Source organism: Mastigoproctus giganteus, chromosome 6 (assembly GCF_048544385.1).
Source record: "Mastigoproctus giganteus isolate SK-2022 chromosome 6, ASM4854438v1, whole genome shotgun sequence".
NCBI lineage: Eukaryota > Metazoa > Arthropoda > Arachnida > Uropygi > Thelyphonidae > Mastigoproctus > Mastigoproctus giganteus.
In genome coordinates this window covers 69,426,691-69,446,913 of record NC_143580.1, presented here as the reverse complement: position 1 = coordinate 69,446,913, position 20,223 = coordinate 69,426,691, and the positions used below count along the sequence as shown (strand labels likewise).

The following is a 20,223-nucleotide window of genomic DNA, read 5'->3' as shown; positions in this document are numbered from 1 at the left end:
TTTCCTGAGGCTTCGGTATGCAGATTGCTTTGAAACTGTAGATGCTGAGATCTCGTCATCAAACTTGAGGTGTCTCAATGCTAGTGGCCAACATTCTGGGACATTGTAAGTCTTGGAGGAATTTTCTTGTGCGATAACTCTACTTCTGTTGTTGTTGCTATAAGTCGAAATTACTATTGACACATTTAAGGCTTTGGCCACCTCATCTTGCGATTGTCCTGCTAACAGTCATCCACTGCTCGGAATATTCCTAACGCCCATGTTGTATTTGCATCAATGGAAGTTGAAAATCTCACCCTTAAAAAGAAAACGTAAACAGATTGTAACTTAACTTTTTTTATGTAAGTGTAGTACTGAGTTATTTGTCGTGAATACGTTCCAAAAAGACTGACGAAGGATCGAAAATGGTTTTTTAAACGTGGAATCACCTTGGAGAAAGAGAACTCGCCAAATCCAATTATTTCAACCCATTAACGGATTCAGTTTTTCAATATTACATTGTGAAGTACGGAAGATTCCTCTCCCATTAAAGGTAATGCCCTTTTTATGTTGAACAGGCAGTTTTAACACTTTAACCTTACAAATTTAAGATTTATCTTCTTATATTCAAACAAATCTCTTCGAATCTAAGAAGGCATACGACCCTCGTATTTTTTGAATTTAACGACTGAATTAAAATTCTCATTACTTCCTTTTCATTTATTCGCAGTCATCAAGTTAAGTGACCCTTCCCATAATTCATTTCTTCACGAGACTGCCTATCAGCAGACGATAATTATAGCAACCTACAATATCACCAACAGATTGTCATTTCTCGTCATAAATTTTTATACTTGGAGTCAAAAAAAAAAAAGGATACCTCGAAATTTAGGGAAAGGAGGGAGGGTTGGAAATCTCCTTTCCTTTCTATCGCATTTTGCCCTGCGGAAATTAAGCGAACTTTAAAATGTCTGTTTAATCTCGTGCTTCTTTACAAGTTGGCAGGCTGCCAGATCTTGGTGGCAGTGGAAACACGCTTAATATCACCTCTGGGTGAGTTTCGGAAGCGAACAAACTTAGACATGCAGCAGAGTGTTAGTGGGGAAGTACATTCATGCGCCAGTTTCGAAATTAGTGCTCGTACAATTTACTCGCAGACTTTAAAACAGTGTCAGGGTATAAAGTCACAAAACAGTTCTCAGTTACATTAGTATGGCGTGGTCCAATTGGCGTTTTCCGAAGTTACACTGGAGAAATTGTTTCGGAAGTTATTAGATGTCTGCGCACGTGATTCTAGTTTAAAACTCCCAGAGGACGTCGCCGAGAGAGAGAAATTCTTTCCCTAACGACTACCCACCCTCTATCAGGAATGTGATTGGTTAGTAGTTCCCAGAAGTGTTTGGACAGTTGGTCGTTATATTTTTTTTTCTCTCCCTAGATACTGAGTAAGAACTGCACATAGAAAGGGAGTGTTTTCGAGAGTTTTTCTCCTGTCCAATTCTCTTAAATCGATTCGTTTTTCTCGAAATCGGTTTCTGTTTTAATTATAAAGCTGCGCCCCACCCTTAAAAATTTCCTTCTTGATTTGCCAGGACAATTCGTAACACGACAACTCATTATGCGACAATTTGGTGCATCACATGGAGATCAAAAATTAACAAAATGAATGAAGTAAAATATTCAAGGAACAAGAGAAATTTTGGCGATTTAGAAAGAGAGCGAATAATATATTTTATCCATTTATTTTATCCACCGCTACGAGCCCTGATTGCAACGCCTCACTGGGCCAAAGAGCTTTTCCAGGTAGGGAACTCCAACCCCTACACAATCTCCAGGGATGCCTACCCTTAAACCACCTTCTCTCAATAAAGAGTACAGAGCAGGTAACAAACCGAACGTAAGAAGAAAGACATTACCAAGCCTGCATCCATTATGCTGTCTGGAACAACCCCCTTCCCTACGTACATTTTCCAAAATCCACAAGGACCAAGTGATATGTTCTTAAAATTTAGAGGAATTTTAAGACCTGACTTCAGGATGAGTTGGATTACGACATTCCCAAGGAACTACTCTTCGCGTGCGAATTGACAACTGCTCCAATGGAATAGTGGAGAAAATTGTCAGCTGCCTTGAACCACACACTAGTCTGAGGCACTCCCATAGAGGTTTCGGCTCTGATTAAAGCAAATTGTGGATCAACATGTTGTGAATTAGAGTACCAGGCTGAATTCGTTTAAGGATTTGGTGTATATATGTCTGCACAATATCTTATTCTTAATTTATCTATGCTTTAACATATGCTGAATATTCTAGAAGAGACTTCCTTAATATCCCAGAGCTATGCTTCGGAAACTTAGGTAAAAAGCAGCGTGAAGATTTATTAATTTTCAGGTCGCATCGCTACCATAATAGGAAACTTCAAAGCCCATGTGAATTACAGCTTTCTCAAACTGAAAAGAATATTTAAATTCATCAATAATTAAAAACTCCTTTGCGTTACGCAGCTTGAGTTTGCCTTCGGTTGTTTTACTACTTCTACCTAGGGAAGGACACCGAGCCAATATGATAATAAAGAGCCTATCTGGGCGTTTATGTATTCCTTTATATAGTGGAGCTTTCTTTCTTGTTTGAATTAAGACATTCAAACTTAATTCAAAAAACTGACATGGGGTGATGACGTATTGCCTCGTTGAGTATAAGGCCGGCACAAGCTATCCGACTGCAGTAATCTCAAGCCAGAATTTGGGAAAACGAGCTCAAAATTCAACTGAGCTCAAATCTCAATTTTTCATGTGCACAGAATGGAGGAGACTGAGTATTGGCAGTCACCTGTCTATTCGGAAGCCACTTGCTTCAGAGAAAAACAGAAAAATCCGCTTGCAGTGGTGTCGAGAAAGTAGTGTTTGAACAGTAAGACAATAGAAGAAAATCATGTGGTTGGACGAATCACGATATACTTTGTTTTGCACTGATGGTAGGCAAAGAGTGCGGCGAGAACCTCACGAAATGATGGTCCTTGCTTGCCTTGTTAAGACAACTCAAGCATCTGGAGATGGTATTATAGTATAGGGAATGTTTTGTTGACAAGGACTGGGTCTGTTGATACCGGTGGGAGGTGGAATGTCATCTAGGGAGTACCTAAATTTTATATCAGATCTGTTACACTTTTAAATTACGAAGGTGATGGCCACTTTATGGATGACAATACAACAGCGCATCACGAGAGAATATGGCATGGATTTGCACCATCGTCTCTGATCTCAATCGTTTTGAGAATGTGAGAGTTATGCTGGAGAGTTCCATTCGGCAACGAAGTCTTCGTCCTTCAACTTTATCGAAGGTATGCGATATTCATCAGGACGAATGGTTACAATTAGGCCAAAACGCACTAAAACATCTTACAGAATCCATGCGACGCAGCACATGGATTCCTTATTCGATATTGAATAAAGGTTCGTATGTTTTTTTTTGGACAGCGAGTCTTTCTAGATGGCTGCTGGTAAACCGATGCAATTATTGGTAGGCAATCCGTTTACGTACACTTATTAAAATTAGAAGTTCTTAGCACAATAAAGAATGAATATATTCTTAAACGCCCATCTTTTTATAATTTTTAGTGAAAAGATTTTACCGAAGTTTTATTTATGTGCAGCTCGTATTTCGCATGAAATTGGATCTCACGAAGCTACAAGTAGGCCTGCAATAAGCTGATTGATCAAGAAGTTTGAAAGACTACTGCTTTGAGCTGACAATAACAAGGATATTACCCGTATAAAGAAACTCTCAAAAACAGTAGAGAACAACAGAGGATCAATATTGCGAAGTCCCTACACACCTTTAAAACTCCCATCCCAACAATTTCATTTGGAGAACACAGCGGCTTACATGATTCTTATATGAGATGTGAAAATGTTTTCGTATGAACTTCAAATGCAGCAAGACTATGTGACAAAGAGAAGAGATTTTTGTTTGGAAGAAAAGCCTACTTCAAAATATCTGGTTTACAGGCGAGTACCATTTTTACCTCCACGATCATGTTCTTTCAAAGCCATGAATCATTCTCATGGACATTTGTTGATTCTGGATGATGCCAGTTATTTGCATATTGAAAATATTTTCACGTGACTAATGTCCTAACGGTAAATATCACTTATTTACAATTTCCCAATAAATAGAACAAAACATAGTTTCTCCTTTCTCAAGAATCATGCCAGAATACGCTTCAAAAGGATTGCACACTTGGAAGTGAATAAATAGGATTAAAGGCTTCCAAAGACCAACAGGCTACTGACTCGTCTCATACACTTAGAAGCTAACTTGTAAAAAGAACTCAAGAAAGACAATTACTAAATCTTTAATAAACTCTTGTGTATCTGTTGCTTCTGAATGCACGACATCAAAGGAGAACAGGAGATGGGGGAAAACGTAGGCTTAAAAGATTATATTTTAAAAGCTTCGTCTCGAAGAATTTCACATTTCGAGGGAAGAGAATAACAGAATTAAATTCTGATTTTTATTTCCGAATTGTTTGTTAGAATAAACAAAATTCGTGTTTGCTGTATCGCGTGTAGTTTTAGCTGTCCAAACAGACTAGCAATTGAGATTAGTTTTATGGAAGAAATCTTTTAAAAATATCACAGATTGCTTTGCCCACAGTGAGGATTAATAATTCTTGGCTACTTCGTTGAGCAATGAACTACAATCTTTGACGTCAAGCTTTACTTTCGTTTGCAAAGAACTGACACACTCTCACGGTCTACCAATTGGAAAACCACTGCATTAAAGAAACTGCAGATATTAAACTTTTCCTTTATTTTAAAAATATACGAATTTGTCATTTCTTTCTAGTCGGGATTTATAGTTCATCTACCAGACATAAGGGATCGAAAAGTGGTGGAGTGTAATAGTTCCAGCAAATTTACTGCTGACCGCGGTGTCCCTCAAGGTTCTTCCTTAGGTCCAAACGAATAAATAGCCTATTATTTGTAATCGTGATTCGTAATTGTTCGAAACATTTGGTAAGGACTGATTAGTCAGGCAAAAATCAGCCGACTGCAGTACTAATTATTATTAAATAGTTTATAATAAATATTTCTACATCTAAGGCCTACGAAAATGTTAGAAGTTTATTCAAATATTTACCTGCTGGAAATACAGCAGAATGCTATATTTATTATCACTGTCTGGATAATGACTCCACCTTAGCTTGGAATATTTAGGAATTCGTTGAGTTAAACCTATTTTCCTCTTTGTAAACATTTAATGGTCTTCTGGTTCTCTTCACTGTTTCTGAGAGTTCTAAAAGCTTATCCTTGTTGGGAATTTTAATTAGTGGTAATTATCAGACTTCTTCCAAATATTTAAAATTCCTCAAAGAGTCTCCATCTTCGGCATCAAACTTAGATCTTTAAAAGTAGCCCGCAAAGCTCTGGAAAGTCTCCTTTCCAGTACTGCTTGTAGTAGTGCATTTGAAAGGGAGATTTGGCAAATGTGGAAGGTTTTTTTTGCTTCTCTTTGTTCCCAGTGGTTTCCGTTTACTGGGAATAGCCTCGTATTCGCAGCTGGAGGCTCTGCTTTTGGAAGAAAGCCGACTTAGATGCAGCGTAGCTAAGGCAAAAAGTTCTGTAGTTAACACGAGTTTCGTAAGCAGTGGCAGCGTTGGGAGGAAACGGCTATTATGTGCCCAACGATCGAGGAGGACTGAAGATATCTTGGAACTTGACACTGGTGAGGAGGATGCACACTTAGCGTGAAGAAGTTCGTTAGTAGGAAAGCGGAAGACGCTCCTTTTGTTTAAACGGTCTCAAGGGAAGAGAGAATTAGTTAAATGAGAGTTGAATTAAAGTTAGAAGATGGAAAAGGGATTAAAGATACGAAAGGATTGGAAAGAAAGTGTTCTAATGAACCAGATAAGGAATTGTAGAGTGCAAGGAAATAATGCGATACTAAGGGGGATGGTGAGGGTTAGAGAGGAAAGAAAATTAAAAATACTGCATCCTCATTTTACGTCCATGATGATGTAGTATCTTTCAGGATTTTTGAATGGTATGCATATAACTCCAACTATCCTTGAGTAATTCGATATTTTGATAATATAACACAGTATCTCTGATTCCTACAATCTCCACAGAACGGTAGCCAGTCCCCAGCAGTAAACTAAAACGTTTAACTCCTAATGCTGGATTGGGGCAGTGGGTACTTTGTCTAAGAAATAAAGGTCATTGGTTCGAAATCTACCTCTGGCATGGGTGTCCTATTGTCCAATATTTTTCATACGAGTTATAAATACTACGATATAATTTCAGCAATAAAATCGAATTAAAACTAAATATATAACATTATTAAGTATTATGCTAAGTCTGGTTAGCGTGTCTTCCTCTGTCCTCATATGATCCACAATCCTTGGAGAAATATTCAAAAAGGTTCTATTTTTGAGACTGTACTTAATGGATAAATAGTAATTAATTGTAATAATTAATGTACTGATGACTATTAGTTTTAGCTACTTAAAATTTTTAAATTGTAATTTGTTTAAAATTATTCTTTGTATCCTGTACAGGCAACTTATCAGTGAGACTCCATCCTCAGCAATTGTCCTTGGAAGCTGGTCAGTCCGCTACACTGAATTGCTCGGTGCTTGGTTATCCCATCCGAACGATAGTGTGGACTAAAAACCTTCGTCATCTGCTAACGAACAGCAGAGTTCGTCTGATAGCCAACCAGGTGTTGCACATTACATCGGTGCAGAGGGACGACCAAGGAATGTATCAGTGTTTTGTCTTTACCGATGCCCAATCAGCTCAAGGATCGTCCCAGTTAATACTGTCCGGTAAGAACTGGAATTGATTACAACAATTTAAAAAATCGGAATAGACAAACGTAGTTTATTTTCCCCTGATGAAGATCACCTTTTTTTTTAAGACGAAACGTAACTTAAATTTGATAAATATTAGAATAATTAGTGCCAAGAAAACACTAATAACTTATAAATCTAGTTAATATTGCCAGCCATTTCTCAAATATTACAAAACTGATTCGTTCTAATTCACGCACAATGGCAGCTAATGACGTTTAGAATTCCATCGAAGCAAAGACGTTTAGAAATAATCGGTATTTGCGGAATTCGTTATTTTTTTTTTGTCATTCCTCACCGATCTAGAGTTGCCTGTCTCTTGTTTTAGAAAAATGGTGTGTACTTTAACAAGAAACAAAATCAAATGAGGTTTAATATTAATGAACAGAACGCTGCAGATAATTAGCATGCCAGCGCACGATACATTCGTTTACAATAAAATTTTTACATGTCAAAGTTTCATTAAAGAAATAATAATTGGCAAACTGAGATTTATTTATTATGCAAATTACTCTTAACAAACTGTAAAGAAATCGGCTAAGCCTTGAAAAAGAATCTGTGCCCGGGATAAATCTGAATAAAACTTAATTAATGGGGATAACAAAGATTTTAATTATTAATTCCGAGACGCTGTTTGTTGAATTAGTTAGTGCACCGAGTTTACAGGAAATAAATATCAGTTGTAATTGCTGCTTGATCTATAGAGTATGCCCTGCCCCAAATTAAATGCAGATCGCATTCCTTTGCTCATTGCAGGGGCACGCAGTCTGTCAACAGCTGGCGACTTGAATGCAGGGTCACCGTCAGGTCAGCTGAAGCGCTTGCGTGCATAGCTGAGATAAAATAGCTTGTTTTCAAAACCCTAACTGGAAAAAAAAAACCGCATCAGTTTATCACGTGATTATTATTGGGTCCAGCTGTGTTCTGTTAAAGAGTGAATAAATTTCCCCAAACTTAAAACCTCAGTTAATTCGTTAAATATTTTTCTCTTTAGAAGTATATTTTATTAGGGAAACATTTCTGCCAATTTAATTCCTTCTTATTCCATTAAAATGTTTATCGATACTGCAATTTATAGAAATACAACTTCAGATGGCCAGAAAGCAACGTATTTTTTTTTCCCTTTTCTTACAGAAGATGCGCCTGATTTTAAGTTCGTCTTCCCGAAGTATCTCGTTCAGCCTGGAGACCGTTTTTCGCTTCGTTGTGTCGCCGTTGGAAATCCCCTCCCCCGTGTGACTTGGAGTCTTGATGGGAAATCAATCCCGGATAATCACAGAGTGCAGTACGGGGATTTTGTCAGCACCCTGAACGAGGTTGTGAGTTTTGTCAACGTATCCAGCAGTCGCATAGAGGATGGAGGTGTGTATAAGTGTAGTGCTCAAAATGATGCCGGCATCGTGAGTCATTCGGAGAAGGTGGATATTTATGGACCCCCATATATTAGGCCAATGGGTAATATAACAGTTGTAGCGGGAGAGAGACTTTTTTATCGATGCCCCGTGTCTGGATATCCCTTACCTAACGTCATCTGGACCAAAGGTAAGAAAATTGAACTTCATTACACCTAAAATACAATTCTGCAGCTTCCCATACACATTAAATATAATTCTACCAGTAATATCAACATGACACAGATATTAAAAAAAATAGTCGTATATTATTCTTTATGAAGAAATAAATAATGTTTTTGATGTGAAACATCCTTGGGCGCACAAACAACCGAGTAAATCTGATTGGTCACGAAAAATGCATCACGGAAGGGACGTCATCCGCGGCTTCCGCCAGATACGCAAGATCCAGGCCAATAGCCTAATTACCCATTTGATTGTAGCCATTTGTTGAACAGTATGATTGCAACAATACAGGTATTTGTCATATGACTCCAACAATACATATATTTATCAACAATTTCGTCTCGCATTTTCGTTACATTCCATTGTTATTTATTAATCAATATATACAAATAAAAATGGTTGAAAGAAACGCGTTTTTCATGAAACCATCTACCGAGCGTGATTGGCGCTTCTGAAAATTTTGATTAATATTTACTCCTTTATAAACTTTACTTTTGCACTCATTCTTAACGCAAATTAGTCCTTTATTAAATGCCCAATCAGTTTTCATTAGAAAGTGTTTCTACTTATGCACAGTCGTAATTTCTGGAAGAGAACTACCTCGTTTACCATAAATCATGGTTGTCATGACTCCGTACTGGTTTTTTTGGGGGCTCTACGAAGAGACATGTTTTTCTCTTGAACAAAAAAAACAATTTCTTAAGGAGGGAAAAAAAATAATAATAAGCTAAGGGAAGAAGCGGAGTTATTCAACCGCATGATTCGCTTTCACTAAAGCGCTTGCCGAGAAACGTGCAACAGTCAGGTACTTTATTACCAGCAGTCACACCAGATTAATAACCGACTTGGGTTCGCTTCGCCTTGATTCCCCGAATAAAGCTGCTCCTTTCCTTCTGCTCTTCAGCTTTCTGTAAACTGCAAGATTACTGCCTATTAATCTAAAAATTGGAGTTTTTCGCCCGTAAAGGACTAACCTAAGCCCCGACATTTCCTTTTACGATTTTTTAGGGGGAGGTAGGGCAAGCTCGCAACAGTTTTTACGCTACCTTTTTTTTTTTCCACATTAAATCTAATTAGGATTTTCGAGAAAAGATGTACACGAGTGTAAAAGGTTATTATACGCTTAGGGAGAATAAAACTTTGCCGGGAGCTTTTTGTAATAAATAATTCTAAGCTCTCTGCGTATTTCAAGAAGACGCGAAGTCTTTTGTAGTCCGTGTAAAGAGAGGGACACCCCCCTGGATGTTCCTGTAGGAGTCACGCGAGCCAATTGTTGTCGTCTGAGTTGTTACATCTCTCTGTGTGTACACAAAAGGATGCGTTGTGTGCATGTCATTAAACATAAAATGGATTAAGCAGTGCCCAAGGCAGATACAAGAAACAGAAGGCTAGTGCGCTTTTCTTGGGAATAAAAACATACGACGTCCATTTCTCGTGTGATGGACTGCAAGACGCTGTTTCTCCACTTTTATGGATTACCATGCCACATAAAAATGTCATATTGGAGAGCACTACGTTTCTGGAGCCGCGACTTACATGTCCCATTATAGTAATTTTAATTCCTTTGGAAAACTTCACGTATTCTTCTTCTAAAAAAAGAACCGGATATTGGGCCATAACGTAAGATGGCTGAAATAAAATAACACTATTATACCACGTGAAAATTCTTAACAAAAAGATTTTATTAAACTCATATATAATACAAGCTCAATAGTACACTAATCTGTTGGCGTGTGACGTTTCAGGATTCGTTCCGAATCCCGTCTTCAGACCATAAATGTTGGGGATATAAGAACATCTTCGCATGAAATTTATTAAGAAATTAAGGAATGTATTTTAGACGTTCTTATATCCCTCATAGTATTTATGATCTGAAGATGGGGGTCAAGAATCTATAAACGTCACCCGCAACAAATTAGTGTATTATTTGAGTTTAATCAAACCTATTAATAAACCCATAAAACCTTATGGTTGGTAACCCGTAACATCCTTTCCCAGTTATAAGATTCATTTTGATTTAAGGTGGTATTTCCGCATATATTCTGCTGTTTTTTTTTTGTTTTTTTTTATTATAGTTTAATGTATTGCTAAAAGGTAGACAAATTTTGTCGCGGTTATCATTCTAGTGTCCTTTTTAAAATGATGTAGAAATTGATTGCCTGCCAAATCTTATTCTACCGCGACACCTTCCCGTGTCAGCCCATAGAGGATATCTTGGCGTACATCATCCATCTTGGAATAAATTCATGAAGAAGTTTGGTGAAATTGAAGCAGTTGATGGATACTTTAAATTGATTTCATCTGGCTGGCATGAAGTCCTTGTAAACAAGCTCTTAGGTTTTATCTTCTGCCTTTTGAAACCGGATAAGAATTTCTTCTTAGGTTGCTCCCTACGTGTCATAGAAAACGCCAATCTGTCTTCTAACTTCATCTAATGCTGGAGGACGTAAAGTATTGGTTTTTCATCCTTTCTTTTTCTTTTGTATATCAATGACTCTCCTGTTGACTGTAAACCTTATCCATAGTTCCTGCTGAGAGTACACAACTTTCCAGTAAAAAAAAAAAAAAAAAAAAAAACGGTTTTTCATCCCGCAAAACATACAAACTGACATAGAATTGCAATAATGCAGTTACGCCTGACAGACTTTAGTTACACCGGCGCAAAACAACAGCCACCAAACAGTAGCGACATCTAACGACCAACTTCGAAATTTCCTCATGGGCTGAATCTCAGAGATATTTCAGGAAACTTTGGAGTGGTAGAAACAAGAACTTGGAGATAGATAAAAACGAAAAACTTTGATTCGGAACTTGACTTTGCAGTAAAACGTCTGTTGCTCAGCGCACGCTGCGTCTCTCAGTCATTTAGGTTTTCTGTAATCTATTTTTTCCCCGTTGATTCTGCTCCATACTCCTTCCCCCTCCCACCTCAACCGAACCTTCAGTACTTAAAAAAAATATATATAAAAAGGAACTAAAAAAAAAAAAAAGTAACGCCTGCTGGTGGATTATATCGCAATTATCTATCAGTAACGAGAAAGTAACCAACTTCCTGTTTCCGGTGGCTGACAGGAAACATTTGGTAAAAAAAAGAGTGTTCTTCTATTCTGGTGGTTGAGATGCAGGTCGATATAACTGGCATCTTTTCACGCATCCGGGTGAAACAGTGGAGTCACGTGGAATCGCATTTCTTTGTTATAAATCGTGTAATAATTTCGAAAACTGGCTGAAAGAAATGCATTATTTCTTATTTGGCATTGAAGAAATTAAATGTACGTTTGGCAATGTTAATTTTCTCAATGTGCTGCCGATAACCGAATAGACAATGATTTACTTGGTCTATACAAGACTGCTTACCATAAATACTATAAAGGGACTCTTTAATTTCGCTAAAATGAAGAGCAAAGAGCTTGTAATTTGCGCCTGATCTGTCTAAATGAAATCACCACTAATCTGCTCAATTTCAAATTAACTTATCCTGTACAATGCGTTGTTGTATAATCCACCAATTGTAAGTCTCCGGAAATCTTTGGTCTTCGAGAACAAAGATAACACCTGAGGTAATTTTTATATCTTACTTTCGGGCAGTAGTATAGGGATGGAGGCAGCGATAGTAATTACTTATTTGAAGACAAAGAGGGGGGATGGTGTGTAAACAGTGGGGAAAAAAAAGTACACAACTTTTATCAATTAATTTTCATCAACGCTCAGAGATAAGTCTCGTGCAACCAGAAACTTCTTCAAAACTTTATCTCTGTCACGTCCGCCTTCAAACAGGTAGATTACTCAGTGTGAGTAAAGTCTTAAGATTAATGAATGCCTCCGGTAAAATATAGGCGCACTGCTTTCTCAAGACAGGAGAAAGATGACCCTTGGCGATTACTTTTAAAGGTTAATACAAGACTTATTAAGCGAGGAACATTTAAAATTCTCTAGCACGTAAGTCATGTTTCATCCATAAATAGTTACACCAACCAGCCTTCGAACACAGCAACCGAAAGTACAGTTAGAAGTACTGTACGTCTATTCTTGTTTATCGTCAGGTGGATACCCATGAAAAGTTGATCACTTTTGATGATTCCTAGGCGTCTATTAAAAATAATTGCCATTCTTGCTGGAAATGAATCATTAAAGAGAAATGTATGTACAATATATTGAAGGAGACAACGGAAATCGAAGCCTCGTAGAAATTAATTTTTGAACTGAAAATATATTACGTGTTTAATGATTTCTTCATCTTCCAGTTTTGGGAGTCCATGGTTGGAAGACCCTAAGTTTTGTCAGTGACAAATCACCGGCATCCCTCCTGATGATAAATTGTACACTTCCGTCCATTTTCCGTGTATTTTATTTCCTCGGCAACTGTCATATAGAAACATCCAAACTTCCAGATCACTCCATTCCTTCAAAATTGTTTTCCCTTTACGGTTTTTTTTTGTCATTGGGGCATTTCCTAGGCCCGGATTCTATTTACATCGATATAGCTAGCTGGTTTCATTATTTTCCTGAACAATAACTATGTGAATAAAACATGGATCGCATCCATTATTCAAACAGGAGCAAAGGTTCGTAGCGCAACAGAGTTACTCTCCTTGTTCATTGATTTTCTTTGTTTAGTTTTGTTCATTTTGGTCCTTTAGTTTCTTTCTTCCCTTTGATTTGTTTCATGACCAGTCTCCACCCTTTAATTTGTCCCTTGATTTGTTTCATACGATTAAAATAGGTCAATACAATCTACTTGGAAAAAATAAATCATTGGAAGGGCATAATTCAAAGAACAAATGAACAAGGACAAAAATGTATTTCCTTTCTTTAATAAAGCTGGTACTGAATGGGATTTGTATAGAAAAATCCAAAGGTTTCTTTTTGGCCACGCTATGCCAATCACAGATTGATCAGAAGAATTGGTTGGAGAGTAAATTGCGATGTAATCCAATTTCCGTTTCCACGATAAATTGGTAATCTGTTCACCTCATTGAAACACGCGCTAGACGACGATCAGATGAATGATTCATTCTTAACAAAAAGTAAGTAACTATTTATAACAACAATTTGCGCCCTTTCCTCCTGTTCTTCAGCCATCCCTCATGACCCTTTCAGTGATCCTAACATAGGCCAACGTATATATAATGTCATATTTTTTTTCCTGTCCAACTGCTGCGTGGTATCATTTCAGGGAGATTTATCAGATTGGTAAAACAAGTTTCTTCTTTGCATAGCCTTCAGATGATGTTATACCTCTCAAAATGATCCCTTAACGCAACCTTGACCATCGACTCTATGACATTTCTACTGCTGAACGGTCTGTACTTACCCATCTCATCATTAACCATTCCCTCTTCCTGCGAGACTTTGGCGCTTCTCCAGTTGATGGGGATTACCGAAGCCATTGATGATTTCGTGATTAATTCCAAATAATGTCACGCGCTCTTCGCTCCTGTCTTCATTATGACTGCGTAGATAACAACGATACTCAAACCTTTATCCTATTTGAAGCTAAGTAATTTTTTGTTAAACTCTTCTCTACATTTTTTTGTTAAACTCTTCTCTTCTTTAAATATCACTTATCGAACATTGCTCAGATGCACTAGCACAATATCACCCACCTAAAGAGGGATTTTCTACGGAATATTGATGCAAAGTATTTCTTCATTCATCAATAGGATTGACAATGTTTGTACACCGGTTCCATTGTGTATAGGTCCCATCTGGTTTATTCCTTTGCTCTTTTTGATTACATACAAAATGAACTCCTCGTCTGCTATCTTGACTCTCTTAGCTAATGCTTTCTCGTACTCAGATTCGTCTTCCAAAATGCGTGTATTGTTTTCTTTACAAATAAACTTTATTGCATCAATCTGTGTCTGTCGTTTCTGTAACTGTTGCATTCTTTCGTCGTATGTTGTCTCAAACACGCTGAATCCCTATTCGTAAGTCTTGGCTTCCATCTGCAAATGTTTCCTAAATGTAATCACGTTCCCTTTGGTTCAATTGTACTCGTATATTTCTGCCAAGTTGGTGGAGTCCAAAAAGTGTCTTATTCCGCAATAGTCCCTTAAAACCCTTGTCACAGCCGGAATCTCATTTCCATTTACCAGTAATCCCAGTCCGCTCTCCCTCAGTAACCTAATTTCGTCTATTACTGTACCAAATGTTAAGATTGTCACACTCGCTGAATCTAGTACAGCGAAATGAGTTATTAATCGCACTGCGATCACTTACAGCAAGGCCATGACTCAGAAAGGAATCGCCCACAGCAATTCCAGTGTGAGTCATGTGTTATGGTATGATTGGACGATATTTTATCAACCATAATTAGAGGAAAGGAATACTGCAGCGTAAATTTACAAACTATTATGGAAAATAATTGAAATAAAGTATTACTTGCAATCAGTGATCACCGAATTATGACTACCCACCTAATACCGTGTTGGGCCATCGTTCGCCGGGATAACTGCCGTTGTTCACCTAGACATTGACTCCACTAGAAGACCGAAGTCGTCCGGAGGGATCTGCAGCCATGCTGCCTGCAAGGCTTTCCACAGTGTTTGAACAGATGACCGTTACTTGTCCATATGCCTTACTTACCATTTTGAAACATCTTACAGGTGTTAAATTGGATTAAGGTCAGGCAAATTTGGAGGCCAATCGAGATAGGGGATATCTTCACTATATTTTGCGAATCACTCGTGCACAGTGCGGTCTAGATGAACTGCGCATTATCGTTTTGGAACCCGTTTCTGTCCGGGAAAAAATGCAACATGGCGAGATGCCCATGATCTCCAAAGGGCTGCCGGTAGACTTCACCAGTGAAAATTTGTGTCTTACACCAGGGTCCCTAGTTCTTACCACCAAAACATTCCCCTTATTAAGCAATCACCGCCACCTGCCTGAATAGTTGGCATCGTGCACAATGGTCTATGGACTTCATAGACCCATCGAATTCAAATTCAAATTCAAAGCATCTGGTGAATATACGAAGGGTTCCATCGGCGTGTTGAACCATGTATTTGGATTCATCCGACTAGCACACTCCAGTGTCCGACCAGCGTGTTGCTGACACCGCAGTCGACAAGACCTGACTTGTTCGATATGGAAGAACCAGACGTACAAGCTTCGACAATCATGCCCTTTTGAAACTCCTTGATATCTTTTCTACCTCCCAATAACTGCCGTATTGTCACTGCTCTAGCGTACGAAGCTGTTTGGCTTTTTATAATGCGAACTATGTTGAAAAATCTGTTTTGGATGGGGGAGTCAATTCAGTGACCAATGAGTTTATATTTCTTACTTAATAAGAATTAGTTATTGTATTAAACGTTTTACACTCGATATTTATGTGTGAAAGTCAGTGGAAATGAAGTTATATCTCGCATTTTACTGGAAAGCGATTTCTCTCATTAGACAAAACTGCAAGATTCTGACATATCACTGACAATTTTCCAGATACCCAAGCATAATAACAGCGATGGCTTGCCCACAGTGAGAATAGTTTAACTCCACTAATTTGGAGAAAACCCTGCGTCCATTAGAACGGTTTGACACGCAACCAGTATTATAGAATTTCACGCTGTAGGAGATGACACGCAAATACCGAATGCATTGTAACCGTATCAGATGCAGGATGGATGGAATGACTATGTGAGGATCGCCGGGTACCTCCCGAATAATATCACCTAACGAAGCATTAATACGATTTAGCGATGCAGTTCTAAATGCGTTATATCCGTTTTTAACCCAAGTAGCATATTATCAGCAAATAACGCTGCAATCGTCATCCATCTATTGATGGCTTCATTTGATATTATGAAATTAGGTCATCTGTGGTAATATACAGCTAAATGGCCTAATGAATATATTAACTAATGTTTTCAAGCTTAGGTGGGCCATTATGTTATAATTACGGCGGCAATTTCTTAACGCATACCACGTGACAAGCATCTGCTGGTTACGGCTCAACATTAAAGATTCATCTGAGTATATTATCCGCGGCTTTAGACGTTGTACTTCGATTTAAGGGGTGGAGGCGTTTAAAACACAAAATGGCACTACAAAGAAGAGGATGGGCCTTGATTGTTAATGATATGACATAATTTTATATTATTAATCAGTAGATGGCGTTTGTTGACTACGTATAAGCTGTCTGATGTTTTTTATATCGAGTGATGCCATTTATAGCAAAATAAATGTTGATATAGCACGAGGTGGATGCCAAGATGGATGAATCAGCTTTTTAGTTTTAATAGAGCAACAAAAGATGGTACAGCAGAGTAACAGAGGGATGAAAACTCTATTGAAGCGTACAACAGCTGTAAGATGGTCATTAATAGTAACCATATAAAGTGTTATGCTGAAGAAGGCTGTTTATTAGATGCTACTAGTTCAGCAAATGCCAACAAGTAAATGGATCAGATCGGACCCTTACTTAATGGATGCTGGTAATTTTAGAAAACACGGATGATGAACTGAACCGAGCTTCTCATCAGATGTTGCAGGTATTAAATGGATTAGGCATTGGCCGCTTTCACCACAGTTATAAGCATCTCTGCATCGGAATTCAGATGGCAATTCAGGAGAAGAAACTCCCTTCCCAGTACAGAATAATACCATTGGCTCAAATCCTGCAGATACAAAGGCTACCAGCAATCACACACACACACACACACACACACACACACACACACACTCTTTGCTACAGTAAAGTTACTTATCGGCTAATTGCCACCCTGTCCTTCTGCGATATGTGTTACTGGAAGGTGCTGCCTGCAGCTTCCAAGTTATACTCCCGTAAAACTCGACTCCACCTTTCAAATTGTTTCCTTCCAACCGAGGCGTTTCCACCCCTCCAAGAGCTGGATGCCAACTTCAACATGTTTGTGGAAAACAGAATGAATCAAGTCTTGCTTCAACAGATTTCTTAATCGCCAGCTACCACCAGTTCTTCATGAAGGTAAAACATCTCTGACTGACTCAATTCGATGTCTTGTACTGTACCTGTTATTTTATTTATTTTACATCTAATTTTCTCCCGATGTAGACCCCCTTGTTGATGTTGGGTTCCACCCTACTAATTTGTCTGTCATTTCTTGTAAAACCACTGGGCTTTTCGCCATTAAGGGTCAAATTGATAAATATTGTACCTGTTATATACAGTATTATAATTTTTTATCTTATTGATTATTAAATTCAGAAGGGATGGTTGCGGGAGAGAGATCTTCGGAAATTTGCGTTCAGCCAAAGCGATTGTTGGAAAAACTTCCATCTGACATTGCAGAAGTGGGGAGTTTGAAAAATTTTAAATAAGGATTTAACGAACTTTTGCAGGAGATAAGTTGCGTGTGTGTTTTAGCAGATGTCGCTGTATAAGATTATTTTTTTTTTTTCATAATTTGCTAATACTAATACGTGGATCAGAGGTTGGTAACTAGATACTGTTGGAGATCTACTTGACTGAAGTGTACAATAACTCTGTGTTGGGAAATTTTCACGGTTATAAATAATACTAAAACTAGGGGACGGAAGCAGTTTAGACTGGACTGTTGGAAGTTTACTTTTGGCCAAATAGTTGTAAATTAGTGGAATAAGTTATCTCCATGGGTGGAAGAGGCTGACAGCTAGGGTAAATTCAAAGGTTAATCAGCTCATACCTGCTTGAGGAATGAGACACATGGATTTTTGTTTCTCCTTGGTCTTCGGCTTCCTTGTACTGTATTGCTTGTATTAAAGGGAAGAAACATCCATCAACCTTCTGTTCTTTTGAACGTAAAATAGAGTTATATTTTGTAGACCCCCCCATGACCTTTTGTGCGTTCTGGGAAGTGACACTGTTCAACAAAAAATATAACTCAAGGAGGTTTGGCATGTATTCTTACTAGTAAGAAAGATTGATAAATGAACTGTCGTACATTCTTTATTTCAGCAAATGCTCCTCATCAAAACTGGTTTTCTTTCTTTCAATTTTTTTTCCAATGCTCGAGCAATGCCAAAGTAGGCCACTATTTCTCATTTATTACAAAAACAATTACGGGCCACTTTTCAAAGTTTTCTGGCAGTGAACGAGTTGGGGACGGTTGAACCTCAGCGCGTGCCTTTCCGTAACTATATTAAACGGCTTCCCACGTCACGCTAATAATGATCTCGGAAGTGTTAAAAAAAAATGACATAGAAATAACATCGTGAAAGCTGTCCGAAATAAATAGTTCCAAAATTTAACGACTTTGGAATGGAGAAGAAAATTGTTCAAATCTTCTCTGCACTAATAGAACAGCTTTCTTTTTTAAGAGGTGGGAAAGGGGGTTATTTTTTAAATCAAGAAAGTTGCAGTTGTAATACCAAAAGCTTAGCATTGTAAATATTGAGTCGATGCAGTAGATTTGTGCCAAAGTTCGCTTGGAAAATAAGAATCCCGATAATATGATGATCATGATCGGCGCTACACATGGAGCTACACAATTCAAATCATTAAGTGTACCATGGAGACCAATCATGATAATGATTGGTATCCATGGTAAACTTAATGATTTGAAGGTTTTCAATAAGAATCCAGAAAGGAATTTCATCCTTCTTTTCTTTATATTTATTAACTGCTCTAATTCAACTAACCATGTCAACCGGTTTGTTACCTGGCAACGCCGCTCCTGACTTCACGTGGCAGGACCGGAATGTACGAGGCAAAGGTTAAAATGAGCAAAGTATGGACGCCACTAAATGTCATCTCATAGATTTTTTATCCTTACCAGACAGGCAAGAAACCGGAAGAACATAACTTTTCCAACTAGACTGCATTAAAGTAATTGGAAAAGTACTCTTCCAGTGCCAACAGAAGGATGAAGTCCAACAAAAGAATCTCTCTCCCCGATTCTGCCTTCTCTGACAAATAAGCCGCTTAAACTTTCGTCTTTCTGTTTATTGTGTATATTGGAAACATTGCTGGTACACAGACTAATTATTGTGATCTCTTATAAAAGGCAGGACATCGTAATGCCTGAAAATGTCATCTTATGGAGGAATTCAAAAGTATACAAAGTTAAACATAAAGCATCTGCGCCTTCGTAGCTGGATGGTCAGGAGCAGCAGTGCGTAGCACACGCTTCTTGATTAGACCAGGATTAGAGCCCGTGACCACCAAATACGCAGGGTGTGGAAAGGTCAGGGAATGACCACCGCATATCCCGGAGCAATATGGCCTTAGTTGCTAATGCTCCTAAAAACCAAATAACTAACAAACAAACATAAAGCATCCTACCAAGAAGCAAAGAAAAAAAATTTCCTAAAACAGACTATTACACACAATCAGAAACATCAAATCAAACCAAAAACCGTCCATTCTAATTCAATGAATTGGTCTCCATGTTAAACTTAATTATACCATGGAGACCATGACATATAAATTCTAATGTCATGGTCTCCATGATAATCTCAATGATTTATATAATTTTCAAAGTTTGTGCTTATAGAAAACTAACCTTACACCTGAAATATCCGTTGCAATCAAATATTATAAAGGAAGGATAGAAATTTCCCCATTTCATCACGCGGACAAGTATCATTCGCTGTTAAATCTTGTTTTTACAACCAGATCATTACCTCTGTTAACAACTTTAGAAGCAGGCAGAAGCATCTCGACTCATCTCTGGTTCAACAATAAAGGCTGTTTTTTCATCATCTTTCACTTAATAAAACATAAGCCTTTATAGAACCTGACGACTTCGATATTCAACTGCATTCCCTATTTGTTTTTTAGAGGACTTGATTGGACATCATCCTTTATCCGGCTCTTTACATTTAAAGGGCAATTAATTGGCAAATTACTCG

At 37.9% G+C, this 20,223-nt stretch overlaps 1 protein-coding gene across 1 annotated transcript in view; it reads left to right on the top strand.

Annotated features, from left to right (window-relative positions):
• Nucleotides 1–20,223, top strand: part of LOC150084397 (cell adhesion molecule Dscam1-like) — a 304,173-nt gene that overhangs the window by 188,921 nt on the left and 95,029 nt on the right. Inside the window, exons 6-7 of the mRNA XM_090375203.1 lie at nt 6,539–6,808; nt 7,967–8,374. Of these exons, the coding sequence (XP_090231329.1) occupies nt 6,539–6,808; nt 7,967–8,374 (678 nt within the window). The remainder of the gene's footprint in view (nt 1–6,538; nt 6,809–7,966; nt 8,375–20,223) is intronic.